Source organism: Dasypus novemcinctus, chromosome 3, assembly GCF_030445035.2.
Source record: "Dasypus novemcinctus isolate mDasNov1 chromosome 3, mDasNov1.1.hap2, whole genome shotgun sequence".
In the NCBI taxonomy this organism is placed as follows: Eukaryota; Metazoa; Chordata; class Mammalia; order Cingulata; family Dasypodidae; genus Dasypus; species Dasypus novemcinctus.
The window spans coordinates 30,935,713-30,955,497 of NC_080675.1; the positions used below are offsets into that span (position 1 = coordinate 30,935,713).

The 19,785-nt window shown below is 41.2% G+C and overlaps 1 protein-coding gene across 1 annotated transcript in view; it reads left to right on the plus strand.

The window, feature by feature from the left end:
- ALKBH1 (alkB homolog 1, histone H2A dioxygenase) overlaps positions 1-2,875 on the plus strand; it is a 30,743-nt gene extending 27,868 nt beyond the window's left edge. The window contains exons 5-6 of the mRNA XM_004453535.5: positions 707-900; positions 1,726-2,875. Coding sequence (XP_004453592.2) covers positions 707-900; positions 1,726-2,152 — 621 coding nt within the window. The 3' untranslated portion in view covers positions 2,153-2,875. The remainder of the gene's footprint in view (positions 1-706; positions 901-1,725) is intronic.
- The last annotated feature ends 16,910 nt before the right edge of the window (positions 2,876-19,785 follow it).

Genomic DNA, 19,785 nt, shown 5'->3' on the forward strand with positions numbered 1-19,785 from the left:
TCAGCTCTGTCCTTTGCCATGCCTTTTATCTGTGAGTCCCCACCCAGGTGGGGACTCAATGCATTAATGACATGGCCCAATTAAAGCCCTAATCATAACTTAGTCATGCTGGGTACAGACCAGATGACAAACATAATCCAATAGCTGTTTTTGGAATTCATAACCATATCAAGCTGCTACACTGCTTCTCACTATTAATGAACCAATCTTTAATTCGTGGCATGTTATTAATAATAAAGTCCATACTTCATTCAGATTTCCTTAGTTTTTACCTACTGTCCTCTCTTTTTGTTCCAGGATCCCAACCAGGATACTACATTACATTTAGTTTTCCTGCCTCCTTAAGCGCCCCTTAGCTGTGACTGTTTTGGGTTGACTTTTTACCCTAATCCAGTTTGAAATTAAAGTATGCAAGAGACTGGTGTAGTAATTGCTTCATGTGTAGACTCCATGAAGGGTGAATTTGTCTAATTTCACTACCTAGCCACTGCATAGCACAGTGCCTGCCATGTAATAGGTACTCTTACTGGGAACCTCAAAAATGTACAGGTGGATAACACTGCTTTAATATTACATGTAAATTAGATGGTTTTAAAATAATAATCTAAATTAGATGCTTTTTAAGTGGTAATGAATTTTATGCCACAGTTTCCTATTTTCCTGAGATCATTGTTTATTTTTCTTATTTTCCCTACTTTTACCAAAGAAATATTCAGCAGGGCATTATACACCTTTCCCTTCTGACCTGGCTTTCCTCTCAGAGCAAGTGGCTGCTGCCTGTGGATTTCAGGGTTTCCGAGCTGAAGCAGGTATCCTGAACTACTATCGCTTAGACTCCACATTGGGAATCCATGTTGACAGATCTGAACTAGATCACTCCAAACCCCTCCTGTCATTCAGGTAAGTTAAATCCAGAGGTTTTGGGTTATCTTTTAATACTTCATTACTTTTTCTAAAACATATTTAAGCTGAAATAAACAACAAAAAACATTAAAGTTTAAAAAATGGTTGGGCTATATATTCTTTCATGTACAGGCATCTTAACAGTGTATTATAAGTAAAATTAAGAGCAGTGATCAGATTTACAGTTGATATTTCTGCTTAAGATGCATGGAGTCTGTCTTTCATAATGAGAAATTGTCAGTCTCTGTGAAATAGACAAGTGGAAGGCTATAGAGCAAAGTGACCGTTTTTTAAAGAGAAGAGCAAAGCACAAAAGCTTGAATAGTTACTATCCTTTTCTCCCTAAACATCAGTTTAACTGTGTGCAAAGTACTTTACCTGTATTCCATAATGAAAGTGCCTAAATAGAATCTTTTATTAATTGTCTTGATCTTTAAAGTGAGCGGGAATGATTAATATACTAAATTTTATTGGAAAGCTTCAATCTTAAAAATGCACCAATAAAACTTACTTGGATAATGTTTAAACTCAATTTTGAGTTTGCTTATTTAGCTGCTTTTTAATAAGTAAATGTTATTTTGAAGTACACTTCTGGGGCTTTTATAGATATAGGAAGCAGATCACAGTTGGTCACAGATCAATGCAAGCCAAAAGAGAAGGATCTTAGCTAAGGATTTGGGTTCAGTAAATTGAACTGCAATTAAAATATAAAGAAATTGGCAGTAACCTTCCTAATTATGATTAGAAACCAAAACTTACTGTTGTTTATTGGTTTTGTTTTTTTTTTCTTTGTTGTTTATTGTTTTTACTCATTTTTTGTAGCTTTGGACAGTCTGCCATCTTTCTCCTGGGTGGCCTCAAAAGAGATGAGGTGCCTACAGCCATGTTTATGCATAGTGGCGACGTCATGGTAATGTCAGGTTTCAGCCGCCTGTTGAACCATGCAGTCCCTCGAGTCCTTCCAAATCCTGAAGGAGAATACCTGCCTCACTGCCTAGAGACATCTCTCCCAGCTGTGCTCCCTAGAGATTCAGTGGTAGAGCCCTGTTCTGTGGAGGACTGGCAGGTGTGTGCCAGCTACCTGAAAACTGCTCGTGTTAACATGACTGTCCGACAGGTACTGGCCACAGACCAGGACTTCCCTTTGGAACCCATGGAGGAGGGAAAAAGAGACATCACCACAGGTTTCTGTAATCTGGATGACAAGAACAGACCAGTAAAACGGGCCAGGTTAAAAACTGACAGCTGAGGCTTGGGGAGCCCATTCTTTAACTTAGGCAGGTCTTACAGCAAATAACCTGGACTTCAGCATCAAGACAGGCCAAAAACAGACAAGGAAAACCTCATCATGGATCACACTACTGCCTTGAAACTCATCCCGAAAAGTAAACTGATTAACTACTATGCCCAGAGAAGTATTTGACATAGTCCAATCCTTGTTAAATATTGTTACTAAAGTATGTGGGAATTCCAGGGAGGTATGACCTTCCACAACAGCCTTCTCAGTATCTGCCATTACCTCCGATGGAGGTAGAAGTGAGTTTCCATGTCTGTGGAGTCTTTAAATACCTCAGATTTAGATGTATATTATGGAGAACATAGTGGCCCTCCCCTCACTGCACCTGGTGACATGTAAAATGTGGTTCCATGAACCAGCCATTAGTCTCACCTTAACTCCTCAAATTTTTTTATTTTGCTTCAATCGTTTCTGGCCCTCATAGAAGAATCCTATATACCTTAAGACATTGGAACTGGAAATCCCATCCCCTAGAAAGGAAACAATCACAGCTATCTCTCTTGTCTGAAAGGTGAATATATGTAATCCAAGGAAAGAGAGATGGATGAGAATTTCTCCACATGTCTTACTTGAGGTCTCCATGCTCTCCCTGTTGGCGTTAATACAGTTTTAATTTTGGACTTAAAAAGTCCAGCTGCTTTCTCCATGAATAAACATACTCAATTTTAAATTAAAGACCTCTGTCTGTTTCTGGGAATTGGTGTATCTGAAATTCGTTTTTTTCCTACTTTTATTTGTTGCATTGTTCATACTGTTGAAGCCCTCGAGCTGTTCCCCAGTCCTGTACCACCTGCTCTGCCCTGAGTACTCTGTCACAGGAGAGAATATGCCCGAGTATTCCAATCACTGCTGTGTTTTCTGATAGTAGATGGCATGGAAAATGCATGAAGCACTGAGTTTTCATTTCTTTACCCCTGCCAACTCAAGTCACTGTAGCCTGATTCAAGTTATTTTATATTTCTCTAGACCTCATTTCTCTCATTCATAAAATGAGGATAATATTTACTACCATCCTCCTGGGGGGGTGGGACACATTACAGTGATAATGGGAATTTAGTGCTCCTTTCTAGAAATATGATCCACCAGTATTGTTCTGTTACTATATGGCCTCTTAGAAACATCCTAGCATACTTGTTTGTGTAGAGTACTGGCTGGAAGCCACTTTAATACCTGCTGCTTGTGATATGTCTTGCTGAATTTGCATATTTCCTATGCCCTGCCTTTTTTTCCTTACCAGCATTGAATATTGAATTCCTATGCTAATCGTCAGTAGGTTTGTTTTGTTTTTTCACCACATAAACATTAATAAAGATTCATACCTTTTCTATAAACTAGGTTCTAAAGTTAGTGCATGATAGGACACTTTCATATAATTAAAATTAACACTGGAAAATCCCTTAATTTTCCATAAAGGTCAGCAGATGTAACTCAAGTGGTTTAGCGCCTGCTTTCCGTGTACGAGGTCCTGGGTTTGATCCCTGGTACCTCCTAAAAATAAACAAACGAAAACCAACTCTCATTGGGGACCAGATGTAGCTCAGTGGTTGAGTGCCTATTTCCTGTATATGAGCACCCCTTTGGCTGACTAATAAAGATGAGATATCATTCATTGCTGATGGCGCTCCTCAGTTGATTGTAGATGTAACCAGCCATCTGTGCAATCGACTCACTGCTGATTAAAGTCTGTGAAATGTCCATGTATTACAGTTAGCCCAGTGCTTGATTGACCAAACAACTGGGCACCATTACCTAGCCAAATTGACACATTAGCTTAACTACCACAGTCAACTTCTTGTCAACTTGAGAGCCATACACACAACCTTAAACCATACTTCATCTCTAAATAAAAACTGTAACAAATATATAGATGTTGGTTTTTTTTCGCATCCTAACAATACTCAGCTGCCCTGCTTACTGCTGAATATGCTCTGAATCCCTCCAGAATAGGGTGCAAGTCCTTGGGTAATATTCATTCTCAAACTTGACATCCTTAAGTACTACAATATAAAACTAATACCTCATATGATAAGGGGAAAGGATAGGGAAGAAAACATTCGTTTTATGTAAATATACAAACATACTCAAAGCAAGGAAGATAAAGTCATGACCATTACAGTCCTCTTTTCTGTAACTGGTAATGTGTCGAAGTTCATATTTATCCTACCCTCTTCCACTACCCATTCCATGTTCCCTTTACTTTCAGCAAGCAGTTCAGCTGACTGTGGTTCTTTGCCTAGTGGGATGGCCCAAACTTTCGTTCCTGAAGATTCTGAGTCATTGTTAGTCCTGCCTGGATTAGGTTGTTGCAGTTTGTCATTGACATTAATCACAGGGCATGGTAGTACTAAGAGACACACTAGGGGATGTCCTGTATTTCAGGCAAACTCTTCTTTACCTCCATTGTGCAGGTGCAGTCTTATTTCCCCCTGATAGTCAGGATCAATCACCCCACCCAGTAGAGTTATGCCCTTTGCCTATTGATTCAGAGGCACAAGGAGCCCAAAGTGGCCAACGGCATTCTTAAAAATTCAATGAAATTGTGTTTCCTGGTGGAAGCACTTCTTTTGGAACTAAGACCTGTAGACCTGCAGAGCTCAAGTTTGCAGGGACAGGAAGCAAAAATGTTCCTACTAGATCACTAGGAGTAATAGTGGTGCCACTCCCATTTCCACCCCTTGATTCCAGACCCATGAATCCTGGCTATGGAAGAAATAGCACCATTGAGTGGATGCTGATTTAGAACATACACAGCCAGCCTCCGGGAGAACATTGCCCCAGCCCTGCAAGGTATTGCCACCTAATTGGTGCAATAATTGAGTCTTCAAAAGGCCATTCCACTCATATCAATCCAGCTGCTTCAGGATGATGATAATGGTAAGACCAGTGAATTCCATGGGAATGTGTCCATTTCTGCACATCATTTGCTGTGAGGTTGGTTCCTTGATCAAAAGCAGTGCTGTGTGGAATACCGTGGTGGTGGATAAGACATTCTGAGGTCCACAGATAGTAGTTTTGGAAGAAGGGTGTGCAGGGAAGGCAAACCCATACTCTCTGAGTGTCATTCTAGTTAGAACAAATCACTGCCCTTTCCATGATAGAAGAGGTCCAGTGTAATCAACCTGCCACCAATTAACAGGCTGATCACCTGGGGAATGGTGCCATATTGGGTGCTGAGTGGGGTTCTGCTCCTGGCAGATTGGGCACTCAGCAGTGGCTGTAGCTAAGTCGGCCTTGGTGAGTGGAAGTCCATGTTGCTGAGCCCATGCATAACCTGCATCCCTACTACCATGGCCACTGTTCATGAGCCCAATGGGCAATGACAGGAGTGGATGGGGAAAGAGGCTGACAGCTATCCACAGAACACGACATTTACCCACTTGATTATTAAAATTTTCCTCTGCTGAAGTCACCCTCTGGTGAGCATTCACATGGGACATAAATATTTTCATGTTTTTTTGCCCACATAGAAAGGTCTATCCACTTATCTCTTCCCCAGAACTCTTTGTCACCAATTCTCCTATCATGTTCTTTCCAACTCCCTGACTATTCAGCCAAACCATTGGCAACAGCCCATCAATCAATGTGCAAATGCACCTCTGGCCATTTCTCCTTCCAAGCAGAATGAACAACCATGTGAACTGCTCACTGGAAGGATTTCCCCTCACCACTGTCCTTCAGGGGCATCCCAGGAAGGGACTGCAGTACTGCAGCTGTCCACTTTCAGATGGTACCTGCATATCATGCAGAACCTTCTGTAACACAGGCCTGAGTTTAACCTTCAGTCAGCTGATTGTAAGGAACTCCCCAAGAGGCCATACCTGAGAGCTAGGAGAGAAGGCAATGAGGCAGGTGGTGACCATGGGCCTTTGGGTCACTTCATGTAACTTACTTGTGCCTTCAGGACCTGCTTGAGCCCTATCTCATTTTATACCACTCCCATATTATGATGGAGTGCTGCTGTACATGCCCAATTTTATGATTTGGTGGGTCACACAATACCCAGCTCATGACTGGCAACTCAGGTCTCAGGGTAACATGGTGTCCCATAGTTAAGCGTTCAGTCTCTACTAAGGCCCAGTAGCAGGCCAAAAGCTGTTTCTCAAAAGGGGAGTAGTAATCTGCAGAAGATGCCAGGGCTTTGCTCCAAAATCCTAAGGGTGTCCATTGTGATTCTTGAGGGGCCTGCCAAAGGCTCCAGACAACATCTCTATTTGCCACTGAAAATTCCAGCACCACTGGATCTGCTGGATCATATGGCCCAACTATGGCCCAAGTGGTAGAGCAGCTTACACAGCAGCTGGACCTGGACCAGCCTCTCTTGTTCTGCCCCCAATCAAAACTAGTAGCTTTTCTGGTCACTTGGTAAAAGGGCCAGAGTAGCACACCCAAATGAGGACTATGTTGTCTCCAAAATCTGAAGAGACTGACTAAGCATTGTGCTTCTTTTTTGGTTGTGGGAAGGGCCAGATGCAACAGCTTATCCTTCACTTTAGAAGGGATATCTCAAGATGCCCCATTCCACTGAACACCTAGAAATTTTACCAAGATGGAAGGCCCCTGTATTTTTGTCTAGAGTAGTTGCTACTTCTTGCTCACTAGATCCAATCAGCATGATATCATCAATGTAATGGATCAATGTGTTGTCTTTTGGGAGGGAGAGACAATAAGGGTCCCTGAGGATGTTGTTATGACATAGGGCTGGAGAGTTGACATACTCCTAAAGTAGGACCATGAAAGTTTATTACTGACCTTTCCAGGTCGAAACAAACTATTTCTCATGGTCCTTACTAACAGCAATTCAGAAAAAAGCATTTGCCAGATCAATAACTGCATACCATTTGCCAGGGGATGTGCTGATTTTCTCAACCAATGATACCACATCTGGAATAGTGGCTGCAAACTTAACCACCTGGTTAAGTTTATGATAATCCACTGCCATCCTCCAAGATCCATGTGTTTTTCTGTACAGCCCAAATAGGAGCGTTGAATGGGGATGTGATGAGAAACACCCCTGCATCCTTTAGATCCTTGATGGTGGCACTGATCTCTGCAATCCCTCCAGGAATCCAATATTGCTTTTGATTTTACTATTTTGCTAGGTATGGGCAGTTTTAGTGGCTTCCATTTGTCCTTTCCCACCATAACAGTCCTCACTCCAAAAGTCAGGGAACCAATGTGGGGATTCTGCCAGTTACTGAGTATGTCTATTCCAATTATGCATTCTGAACTGGGAAATAACCACTGGACCCACTGTGAGATAGACCTGAGCTAAAACTCCATCAATCACCTCGCCTCCATAAGTGCCTACTCTAACTGTGGACCACAGTGACGTTTTGGGTCTCCTGGAAGTAATGTCACTTCTGAGCCAGTGTCTAATAATCTCTGAAATGTCTGATTATTTTCTCCTCCCCAGTGCATAGTTACCCTGGTTAAAGGCCATCGGTCTCTGGGAAAAGCTAGAGGAAGATTAACAGTATAAATTTTTGGCAGTGTAACAGGATCCTTCCCCAAAGAAACCTGGCCTTCCCTTCATTCAAGGGATTCTGGGTCTGTAAACTGTCCGAAATGCCAGAGTAGATATTCAGTGCAATCTAGAATGTGTATGATATCAAGAGTGGAGTCAAAAATGTTAGGGCAGGGGAAATAGACACTAATACATTGCTAGTGGGATGTAAATTACTATAACCCATAGGGGACAGTTTGACATCTTGTAAAATGTAACCATACATCCCAGTTTGGCCAGGGCAATCCTGGCTTTGTCCTCTTTTCCTCTCAGAAGTGAACTAGTTCATGGTAAATTACATGGTCACTTTAATTATGACTTAAAATTTGTACCTAACAAATATCACTTGTAGGAATTTAGTCTAGGGAAATGATTAGCTGCACACAAAGGTTTTTATGTAAGATGTTTATAATGGTAAAATTTGAAATAAGTTCAATGTCCAATAACATGGAATTGGTAAATTCAATTCATTCAACAGATATTTATTGAGCATTGTTTTATGTGGCCAGGCACTGCACAAATTACCTGCCTTAGTCGATTATAACCATACAATGGAAAGCCATAGCCATTTAGAAGAACATTTAAAGATATGGGGAAATACTAATACTATATTTAGGTAAGAAAATCTACATATAATGCCATGCATAGTAACCTAATGGAAAAAAAATGTGAAAGAAACCTGGAAGGCTATGTACATTGCTATGTCAGTGAAGGTGGATTACAGTTATATTTATGCTGTTCCTGATTTTTTTACATTGAAAATGTGTTTTGTTTTGTGTTTTGTTTTTTTGAGGTACTGGGGTTGGGGATCAAACCCGGACCGCATATGTGGAAAGACGGTGCTCAACAACTGAGCCACATTGGCTTCTCTGAGTTCGTCTTTTCGTTTGTTTTGCTTGTTGCTTTTTTTTGTTTATTTTTATTTTTTTCAGGAGGCACCGGGAACTGAACAAGGACCTCCCATGTGGGAGGGAGGTGGAAGCTCAACCACTTGAGCCATATCCACTTCCCAAAAATGCTTTTTAAATCATGTTTTAAGAAAAGAATATATGTTTGGTTTTTGTGGGTTTTTTTAAGACTCTTTGACCTGCTAATTCTACCTCTACCTAAATTTATTAAAATGCAAATGTAATCACAACAACATTGTTTAACAAAGGGGGCTTGTTTGATCAAGTTATTTTACATAATAAATACTATGTAGCCACTATAAAATATGTATTAGAGGAATAATATTTCAGTAATCAGAGGAAATGTTCAATATATTAAGTGAGAAAAACAGTTTAAAAACAATATGCACATGTATTATGTAGCTGTAAGAAGAAATGAAGTCATGAAGCATATGACAACACAGATGAACCTAGAGCACCTTACACTGAGTGAAGCACACCAGACACAAAAGGACAAATTCTGTGTGATTCCGCAATTATAAACTAAATATATTGTGTAAACTCATGGAGTTAATAACTAGAACATAGGTCACCAGAAATAGAATGAGGTTAAAGAATGGAAAGCTGAGGGTTAATCTGTGCAGAAGTGGTAAGAAGGTTGTTTATTAATCTTTGGAAATGTATAGAAATGGTGGAAGCACATCATGGTGTTTGTAACTAGCAGTGCTAATTTATGGGGATGACAGTGGTTGAAAGGGAAAGTCTAAGGTCATGTATATTACATAAAGAAAAGCTAAGAAATGTAACATGGGATTGTGTAGTATAGCAAAACCTCATGTGAAATATGAATATGAGTAACATTGCACATATAAGACTGTTTTTCTTTGAAACTGAACAAATGTACATTAATGTTACAAGATGTTAATATTAGGCAAAAATACAACCAAAGCAAAATATGGACAGTAGTATATAGTAATATATTAATTATCTTCTATTAAGAATGAAAAAAAAAATAAAAGGAAATCTACTAAGTGAAAGAAACTAGACAAAAGGTATTACATATTTTTTGACTGCCATCTATACAAAATATAAATACAAATAAATTAGAAAGATGGCAACAGAATAGCAGCTATGTACTGTAGGGGAAGCATCTACTAAGTGAAAGAAACTAGACAAAAGGTACTACATATTTTTTGACTGCCATCTATACAAAATATAAATACAAATAAATTAGAAAGATGGCAACAGAATAGCAGCTATGTACTGTAGGGGAAGCATAGAGAGATTGAGAGGTTATTATTAAGAAAATGCGTTTTTTTGTTTGTCTGGTTTTTGTTTTTTATTATTGTTATTGGGATAATGAAAATGCTGTAATAATGATTGAAGCAATAAATACACAACTATGTGATCGTACAAAATACCATTGATTGCATACTTTGGATGGATTATATGGTTTATTAGTGCATATCAATAAAATTGATTAGAAAAAAGGAAAAAAATCAATATGCACAGTATTTTATCAATGTTTTCTAAATGTATGTGCATGGAAAAATCTAGAAGGTTATAATATTCTTATATTTTTCCATTTTTCTATAGGCAGCATTATTGCTTTTTTTGAAAATGAGCAGGTAATGCACACACAGCAGCAGTATCACACTCACTTTCCCAAATATGTTCCCTGGTAAGTTCCATTTCAGTCTGAGGCTTTTCAGTTTTTTCTGATCTTTCTCGTGCTTTAAAATATGTCTGGTTAAAGATGGATCCACTCACTACTCTCTGTTACTTATTTCAGCCTTTTTTGCCTGTTGGCCATTTCCAGTGCCTTTCACCTGGTTTTCCTAGAAAGATTCCAGGCCCTCAGAAAGTGAGTGATGTATAGCTGAATATTCAAGACAGAGACTCAGCAGGACTTGTCTTTCTGGTGTTCTAATTTTCTCAGTTCCTTTTTCACTAAGATAAGCTGGGTTTATCTCTCTTCTCTTTTACCTTAATCTAAAAGGTTGGTTTATTGAGTAGAGGGGAAAAAAAAAAAAGAAAGCAAACCCAACTACCGTAGTAGTTAGAGTTGACCAAGGCCAACTAGAACGGTAATGAGGTGGAAAGTAGCCCTGGGAAGGGCTATTGGTCTCAGCAGAATGAAGAAGGTAGTGGAGCTAGGCAGGAAAGACACCTCACCTGTTTTCTACTGTTTCAAAGGTTACAATGGAAAATGATTCAAATCTAGTTTCTTGGCTAGGGTGGTAAATTTTTATAGATTTTCCTCTTGATGAGCTGTCCCATCCAAATTTGAGCCTTCATGTAGATGGGTTTGTTGGCTGTCAACTAGTTTTACTGTTTTATTGGTAAGATATGAATTTTTTATGATAGGATGCTATAGTAGACTGAAAATGAAACAGTAATTATCAGGTAAGCTAAATTTTAGTAAGAACTCTAACATTTAGCTGTCTGACCTTAAATAATTCACTCAACGAGCCTCAGTTAACCTTTTTAAGTCCCAATTTACTCATCTCTAAGGAGGTTTGACCAAGTAATCCTGTGTTACCTACCAGTACTACAGTGCTGTATTTTCAAAATGAGAAATTAATCCCATGGAAAGGATACATGGCAAGCAAAGCTATCCAATGGGCAAGATTTTTGTTAAGAAATAAGGAGTTAATCAAAGGAAAGGAAAACAAAACAAGACCAGAACATTTCAGAAGAAAAAAACAAAGCAAAACAATAATAGCCAAAAGACCCACGAAAGGATACTAATCTCACTAGGAGTTAGAAATGCACATTAAACCAATGAGATGTAAGTTTTTCCCCATCCATTTGGCAAAATTAACAAGATATATATTCCTTTGACTCCTCTCTCTCATTCACACACCACTTCTAATATTTCAGGAAATGCTGTTGGCTTTACCTTCAGAATGCCCAGAATCTAACCACTTTATCCACCGCCCTGACCCAAGCCACTATCATTTCTTGTCTGGGTTATTGCAAGCTTCCTAATTGGCTCCTTCTTCCGCACTTGTCCTTCCTGACCCTCAGAGTTTCTTGCTAACATCGCAACACATTACTCTTCTCCTCAAAACCCTCTAATGATATCCCTTCTCCAAGTAAAAGCCAAAGTTCTTTCCATCACCTACAAGTCCTACCTCAGCTGGCCCCCCATTTTCTCTCCGTTCTCTCACTCACTCTATTCAAGCCACACTAGCCTCCTTGCTGTCCCTCTGAACATACCAGGTATATTCCTACCTCAGGACCTATTTCCTTTGCCTAGAACACTCTTTTCTCCAGAGGTTTGCACTCCTTCAAGACTGCTCAACTGTCATCCCAGTGAGGCCTTTCTTAACTATCTAAAATTTCAATCCCACTGGAATTCCTACCATATCCTTTACCATATCTCTTTTTTAAATAGCATTTATGACATAAAATGCCACACAACTTACTAAATAAGCAAATAACATTTATTAAGAACAAATACAGAATTGTTTAGAAATGGTTTCCCTCATTAGAATGCAAATGCCACAGGCAGAGCTCATTCCTAGTGCCTAGAATTGTGCCTAGCACATAGTAGTTGCTCACTGCTTATTTGTTGACTGGATGGATATCCAGTGTTGCTGTGGATATAGGGAAATGGGTATTCATATACTCTGATTGTGGGAATGTAAATTGATAAGCTATTTGAATGGTAATTACCAATATTTTCCTAAATTTTATACTAGTAGTTCTAGGTATCTGCCCTATAGAAACACCTGCACATGGACACAATGAAATGTCTAAAAATAAGTTCATTGCAGTGCTGTTCATAATAGTGAAAAACTGAAAACCCAAAGGTTAGTTAGTAGGGGAAGGGTTCATCAAATTGTGGTTCACACAAACTATGGAATACTATGCAGCCCTTCAGGAGAATGTACCCACGTGAAAAGGGCTCTGAGGTATATTAGCGAAAAACAGGAAACTGTAGAACACTACAGTGTTTTACCACTTATGTACAAACATGTTCATATATGTTTGTTAATGCATGTGGATAAAAGAGTACATCCAAATGTAATAGGAGGAGGAAGATTTGGGAGGTGGTAGAAGATACTTTAGTTCCATATACTCTTGCATCTTCTAGTTTTTTTTTATGAGAAAATATTTATACATTACTAATAAAAATTTAATTTTTTTTCAATTATGCATAACAAACCCTATAAAGAATCATATGCAGTAATAAAAAATGGAGAAAGCTGGTCTTTCTCAAAACTCTCTGGGTGTTTCCTGTTATAAGCAAGATCTGATGATGTGTTAAATGACGCAAAAAGCAGCTTCTTCAAGAACTACTACCAAAAAAGTTTTAGTCCTGGTCTCTGGCTTGGATCGCTATGGGCTGGCTAGAGAATTTATGATTATACCGATCCAGGCAAAAGACTCAGCCTCTAATCTTGTTTTTATATATCCTAAGCTCAGACACCTTACTCCCCCTGAAAACTTTATTCTACCTCTCCCATGAAAAAACCAGTCCTGGGCTTTGGCTGCTAAGGCAATAGACAGACAACCTTAAGGCTGAGTCCATTTGTGAGGGCCACAGTCCTCCCCTGGGAAGGATTACTATATTCAAGGGACATGGCTGGGCAAGCAGCTCTGAAGCCCACAGGGCCCAAAGATTTACTGCTTCTGTTAGCTCTATGGTGATGGCACAAGGAAGGAGGTAAAATCTAAGCTGCCTTTGGCATGCTGGTGGATGTTCATGCACGTATACATTTCCTGGGTGTACAGTTAGGTATTAAGTATCCTATCCCCAAAGTTGAGATGAGGCCTGCAGGTGTGACCACCAATGTCTGTCTGCTCCCATTTGCTCTCATCAACATTAGTCAATAACCTCCTCACAGCCACTGATACAGGACCAAGGTACTTTGCTTCATTTTCAGGAGGTGCCGAGCAGAAAGTCTCCTGGCTCAATAGTATTAAAATAATGAACAAATCACTTCTCCTGGTTTAATAGCTATGGAAGATATTTCCTCTTTCTCTGAAGACAGTCATGCCATATCTATGCCATCAACCAATTATTCTTACCTTTGGAGGGTTCACATGGTGTCTTAGTTCGACAGGCTGCTATGACAAATACCACAGAGCAGGTTGGCTTGAAGCAAATGAATTTATTGTCTCTTAGTTTTGGAGCCTAGAAGGTTGGCTTCCTCCCAGGGCTGGCAGCATTCTGGTGCTGGCTGGCTTGCTTGGGGAACCTTGGGGTTCCATGGCTTGCTTCTCTGTCTCACATTACATGGTATGTCCTCTCCTTTCTCTCCCCTGTTCCTGCTGACTTCCAGGCTCTAGTTCTTCCCTGTGGCATTTTCTCTGGCTTCCAGTTTCTCTTTATAAGACCTCCAGTAATCTGGATTAAGAGCCAATGTCATCTAGTTGGAACACACTTTAACTTAAAATAACATCTTCAAGATGCATATCAGGACCAAGAACATGTCTAATTTGGGGTGATAATTCAATCCAACACATATAGTGAAAGAATTGCCTAAAGGAGTGAAATGAACATCAGAGTTAAGGCTGTTGGCTAGGTGTCGAGTTTATTCACCCAGCAAACACTTATTGCCATGTATGAAGAGTGAGACACTGTGTTTGGTAGGGTTGCCATGGTGAGTGTGACAGGCATTGTTTCTGTGCTCACAGGTCTATACTGAGTAGGCACAACACCTAAGTAACGAGGCAATTACCATAACTATTGCTGTGATGGGCCAAGTTCAAGGTACAATGGTGAGAGCACTTCACTCAGAGTTGGAAGTGAGGAAAAGCTTCCTGTAGGAAGTCTCATGAAAGCTGTCATGAATTAGCTTCCTGAGCCTCCTGTTTGGCTAAAGGCCATTCTTATCTCCTCTCTTGTTTCATTGATCTTGCAGGAATAAAAGCATCTAGAAACTTTTGAGGGCCTTTCCAACCTTGAGAGTTCTCCATGACTCCCATTGAGAGAATCAGTTTTCATCGCCCTTAACACTACTGCCAATATAACTATTGTGCATTCTTTATTATCTATATATTCTGAAGAAAGTTAAGCCTCCTAATGGCAGGGCTTTTTTTTGTATCTTCTTCACTGCTATTTCCCTAACACAGAGAATAGTGCCTAGTACATAGTATCTGCCCGATAAATATCTGTTGAGTGGTTAAAGAAAATTTTCTTTGTCATTCTCCTAATGGGACATTGTATCTCACAAAAGTCCTTTCCAAATTGACTGCAACAGGGCAGGAGCATCATTTTGCCTATGGACATGGCTAAGCAGTCTTTTTGAGGGATTTCCTGCTTATCTTGAGAGGAAAGTAGCTAAAAAAGGCATCTAGAGCATCATCAGCCAAACTTTCACCCAAGTACTCCTCATGCCTTAATAAGGGGTCTTTCCACTGCAAATCACAGACTTACTCTAACTACAAAATGCAGCCAAGTGCAGGAAGTACAGCACAGTACCATCGGACACTAGACAGGAAAAAACATCAGGGCCCACAGCAGCTGCCAGATTCCCCTCTCCCATTCTCCTTCTCTCTTTCTGGTCTTGCTTCTTTCTTCCTACCTCCTTCTTCTCACCCTCTTCGTTGATTTTATTTGCATAGGGTGGCCCCTAAATGGCACTTTCAGTCCCTGACTTTCCAGATTGGTTGTATATAGGTAATTAACTCAAATCCAGATAGCTGGAAGAGAATCAGCTTGGCTTTGTTTGGGTTAGTTATCTACCTTAGTCCAGTCATCTGTGACCAGGGAGGCAAGGGACACCTTATACTTGGAACTCTCCTTTTCACAATCAATATAAGGGCAATGAAATGCATGGAAAGAAAATGATTAGCAGAAAAAATAATTAGCATCTCTATTGACTTATATTGTACCATGTACTTTCAGTATTTTCCCTTCCTCCCCTCCCCGCTTCCCCTCTACTTGCTGTTTTTGCTGTCTGTGTCCATTCAATGTGTGATCTTCTGTATCTATTTCTCTTTTTGTCTTCTCTTCTCCTCTTTCTTCTCTAGAATTCACCGGAATTCAATCATGGGGACCTCTGATGTGAAGAGAGGTTCCCTGTCAATTGCGCCACCTCAGTTCCTGGTCTCTGCTGCGCTTCACCTTGACTCTCCCCTTCGTCTCCTTTGTTGCATCATCTTGCTGCGTGACTTGCTTGTGTGGGCACTGGTTCACTGTGCGGGCACTTGGCTTGCTGTGCAGGCATTTGGCTCGCCACATGGGTACTGGCTTGCTGCACGGGCACTGGCTCACCACGTGGACACTTGGCTCACTGTATGGGCACCCACATGGGCACTTGGCTTGCTGCATGGGCACTTGGCTCACCGTGTTGGCACTCAGCTCACCGCGCAGGCACTCGACTCGCCATGTGGGCACTGGCTCGCCATGCAGGTGTACTTTCTCTTCCTCTTTTTCACCAGGAGGCCCCAGGGATCGAACCCAGGTCCTCCCATATGGTAGGCGAAGGCCTTATCAATTTGAGCCAATCCTCTTCCCCCATGTACTTTTTAGAATAAAGTACTGGAGAAATGTTTAACTCTGGATCACTGGACCAGGACATAATAAAGAAGTGAAGCCTGTGCATGGCTCTCCCCAGCCCCTTCACCAAAGACTACTCCAGCCCCCTCCCCGAAACAAAACTTCATCAGAGCCCCAGCGTTCTTCCCCCTGCTCGGCACCTCTTGGGCTTTGTGGAAAGGCTGGAGATGAAGGTGAGGCATCTAGTGCCTCCACAGTCCCATTGCTTTGGAGACCAGAGGCAATTGAGGAGCTTTCAGCCAGTAAAATATAATTTAAGGGCTTGGCATTTGGCTGGGAGCAGAGAGCTGTGTTGCCATGGCAACGCCTCGCTTCATTTAACAGCAGCACATCCCTGAGTTTGGTCACATCTACACTTGGGCACATACAGCACCCTGACAGCAGCCCCCACGAGGCTCACACAAATACCTCTGGCTGAAATCTCTCTGCAGGATGCAAAGCCCATTCCCTGCCCCCTCCTCCCCATCACAGATACCCACATGCCCTCATACCCTCTCTTACAACACCTCAGCCAATCATGTAGACTCCCAAAACACCCCCAGACAGCACTGAGCACTCCAGGCCATTTCGAGGACTGTATGAGTGCGAAGCCTCTTTAGCAGGCCCATATAGAAGCCTGCTGGGCTTTGTGTGCGTTTCTAGCATTTCTAACAGCCATATCTCCATCTTCCTTATAAATGTCCTTTGCATGTCATCCCCAACCCTGTAACAATACCCAAGGGGATGGTAAAGACAGGGAGGAGCAGCAGCCCCAGTGCACAAATGCTTCTCTGTTTTCTGGAGGGGGTAGGGGCTAGCCTCTGAGGTTAGGGTACAAAGGGTCAAACCCTGCAGGTAATTGCTGAGAGGCCCCTAAACACCCACTGCTGTTCTGTTTTTGCCCCTCCCCGAACTTCTTAGAATGGATGGGAGCAGGGAGACATGAAGGCACAGGGGTGTTCATTGTGATTCTACCTGTAGTCGTGGAAAATTGGAAATAGCCCAAATGTCCATTAACAAGGAATAGTTAAATAAATTGTGATACAGGAGCATGATGATGTACTCTCTGGAGGTTTTATAGTAATGGAATTCATATATATTCACACAGAAATATGTCAGTATATAGAGTATGGAGGCGGGTTAGTACAGGGAAAGGGAAGACGTGGGTCACAGCTGAGGCCTGGGAGACAACATGGCCGACAGACTACTTTGCTGGTAGACCATATGGCCGTGAGACCCCACCTGGAAGCCTCCTGAGGGATTCCTCAAGATTCCCGATCAAGAGAAAGCCCCCGAATACCCTCATAGGCCTCACCGTTAGCTCCCTGAAAACTGACCGGTGGGGCAACCAGTCAGAACAGTAAACAGCTGGGGGCCTGCCCCAACATTAGGAAGGGAAGGAGGAAAGACTTTTAAAAGCCCTGACCTGGGGCCCCACGCACACACCTCACGCTGCTGCCCACGCTCCATGCCTCACACTGTGTACTTTTCTCCTTTTCTTGTTTCTTAATAAATTCTTTCCTCCCTTGCCTACTCTACGGTGTGTCCTTAATTTCTTTTATGTGACATAAGCCAAGAACCTAGAAGCCCAGAGTCATCTGCTAACAGCCTGATCCCACTTATACTTTTTAACTCTATATACTTACATAGAATAAATATTTTGTTTAGATATATTGTTCATATAATGTTTAGAAAAAAACTGAGAAGAGGAGAAGGGTGACGAGTGCTGTTTTCCATTCTCCTTTGCTGCATAACAAACCACCCCAAAACTTAGTGACTAAAAACACCAATAATATGCTATTTTGTTGTGATTCTGTGGTTTGGCTGGGTAGCTCTTCTGCCAGATTTCCCCAAGCTCACTTCTGTGGCTGCATTCAGTAGCCTCCTTGACAAATCTGACTGTTAGTGATGGCTGGCAGCAGGGCTGCCTCAGTCCTCCATGCAGCCTTCCACCATCCAGTAGGCTAGACTGGCTTCCCTACGCAGTGTCCCAGAGCAGCATTCCAGGACTATGAAAGCAGAAGCTGCAGAAGGCTGAGGCTCTGGAATTCACGCAAAATCATGTCTGCCACATTCTACTGGGCCTGAGCAAGTCAAAGGCCAGCCCAAACTCATGGCAGGTGAAACAGACTGCTCCTCTTGATGCAAGGAATGGCAAAGTAACATTGCAAAAGGGTGTATGGGTAAATGGGGTCTTCAAAGATGTTATTTCTTAAAATGAGGTCAAACTGGTTTAGGGAGGGCCCTAATCCAAGATGACTGGTGTTCTTATAGGGAGAGGAGATTTGGTCATAGACAGAAAGAGACAGATGGCCTACGAAGGGAGGTTTGCTTCAACTTAGTGGTCCTTGAAGCTAGGTGGGTAAATCTGCCTAAAGTCTGGAATTCAGAATTAGGAGGATTAATTGGCTAAAACTTAGTACCACATTTCACAGTCTGGCTTCTTATCAGCAATACAAGTGATATTTCACCTTCCATATTTACTTTTTGTTTTATTTCTTGACTTATTCACAACCAAAGTAGGGAATACATGAGTGCTATTTTTTTTGAGAAGCCCCTTGAAGCTTGTATTAGTTATCTACAACTGCATAACAAATTACCCACAAACTTAGTGACTTTAAGTAATAGATATTTCAATATATCTAAGGCAGTTTCTGAGGGAGTGACTCAGCTATGTGGTTCATGAGGAAAGGAGCATCTGCTTCCAGTGTGGCTGTTGGCAGGAGGCCTCAGTTCCTCCCCATATGGGCCTCTCCAACAAGCTGCCTAAGCACCCTCATGACAGGGCAGCTGGCTTCTCCTGAGCAATCCGTCCAAGAGACAGATGTTACAATCCAGTTTCCAAAGCCACATACCATCACTTTCACTTTATTTTTTTATTTCTCAAAAAAGCTTCATATTTTTTAATTTAGCTTTCTAACTCTGTGCTTGTGCTTTCAACACATTCACAACAATTTTCTGCTCCTCCATCAGGAAAGCATGCTTGATCCTGACACAAACACATTTAGCACACATGGAACCACCATAGGCTCTGCTGACATGTTTTTTTGTTTTAGATAACCTCACAAGAACTTTAGGTCTCACAGCATGAACCCCTCAAAGTCGACCTGGGCACACACCACATGCAGATTTTGGTGTTTTCCCAACGTCTTGGTATAAAGGTAAACAATTCTATTACCAGGGGTCTGGGATAGCCTAGTTTTGTTAGAAGCAGTATTGTAGAATAGCCTACGATGGTACATCAGATGCTGGACCTTTCTGAATGCGTCTGGAAGCCGTCTCAGAAGAGCACTTTCACTTTATTTTATTCTATGGAAGTGAGTCACTGAGTCCAGTCTGTACTCAAGGAGAGGGAATCAGGCTCCACCTCTTAAGCAGAGTGTCAAAGAATTTGTGGCTCTTTCTTAAAACCATCGAAGAGCTGTAAGATAGACTGTGGTTAACAGTACAAATATGAGAGTGTTCTATAACAAATGCAAAATACTAATACACAGTGTTAATAATAGGAGGTGTATGAAAAATATATACCAAGTGTAAGCTATGGTCCATAGTTAGTGGGAGGAATCTGATCATATTCTTTCATAATTTGTAACAAATGTTCCACAACAATATAAGATGTTGGTGGAGGGGTGATGTGTGGGAATTCTGCACACTATACATGAGTGTTTTGTAAGCTCACAACTTCTCTAATTTAAAAAAA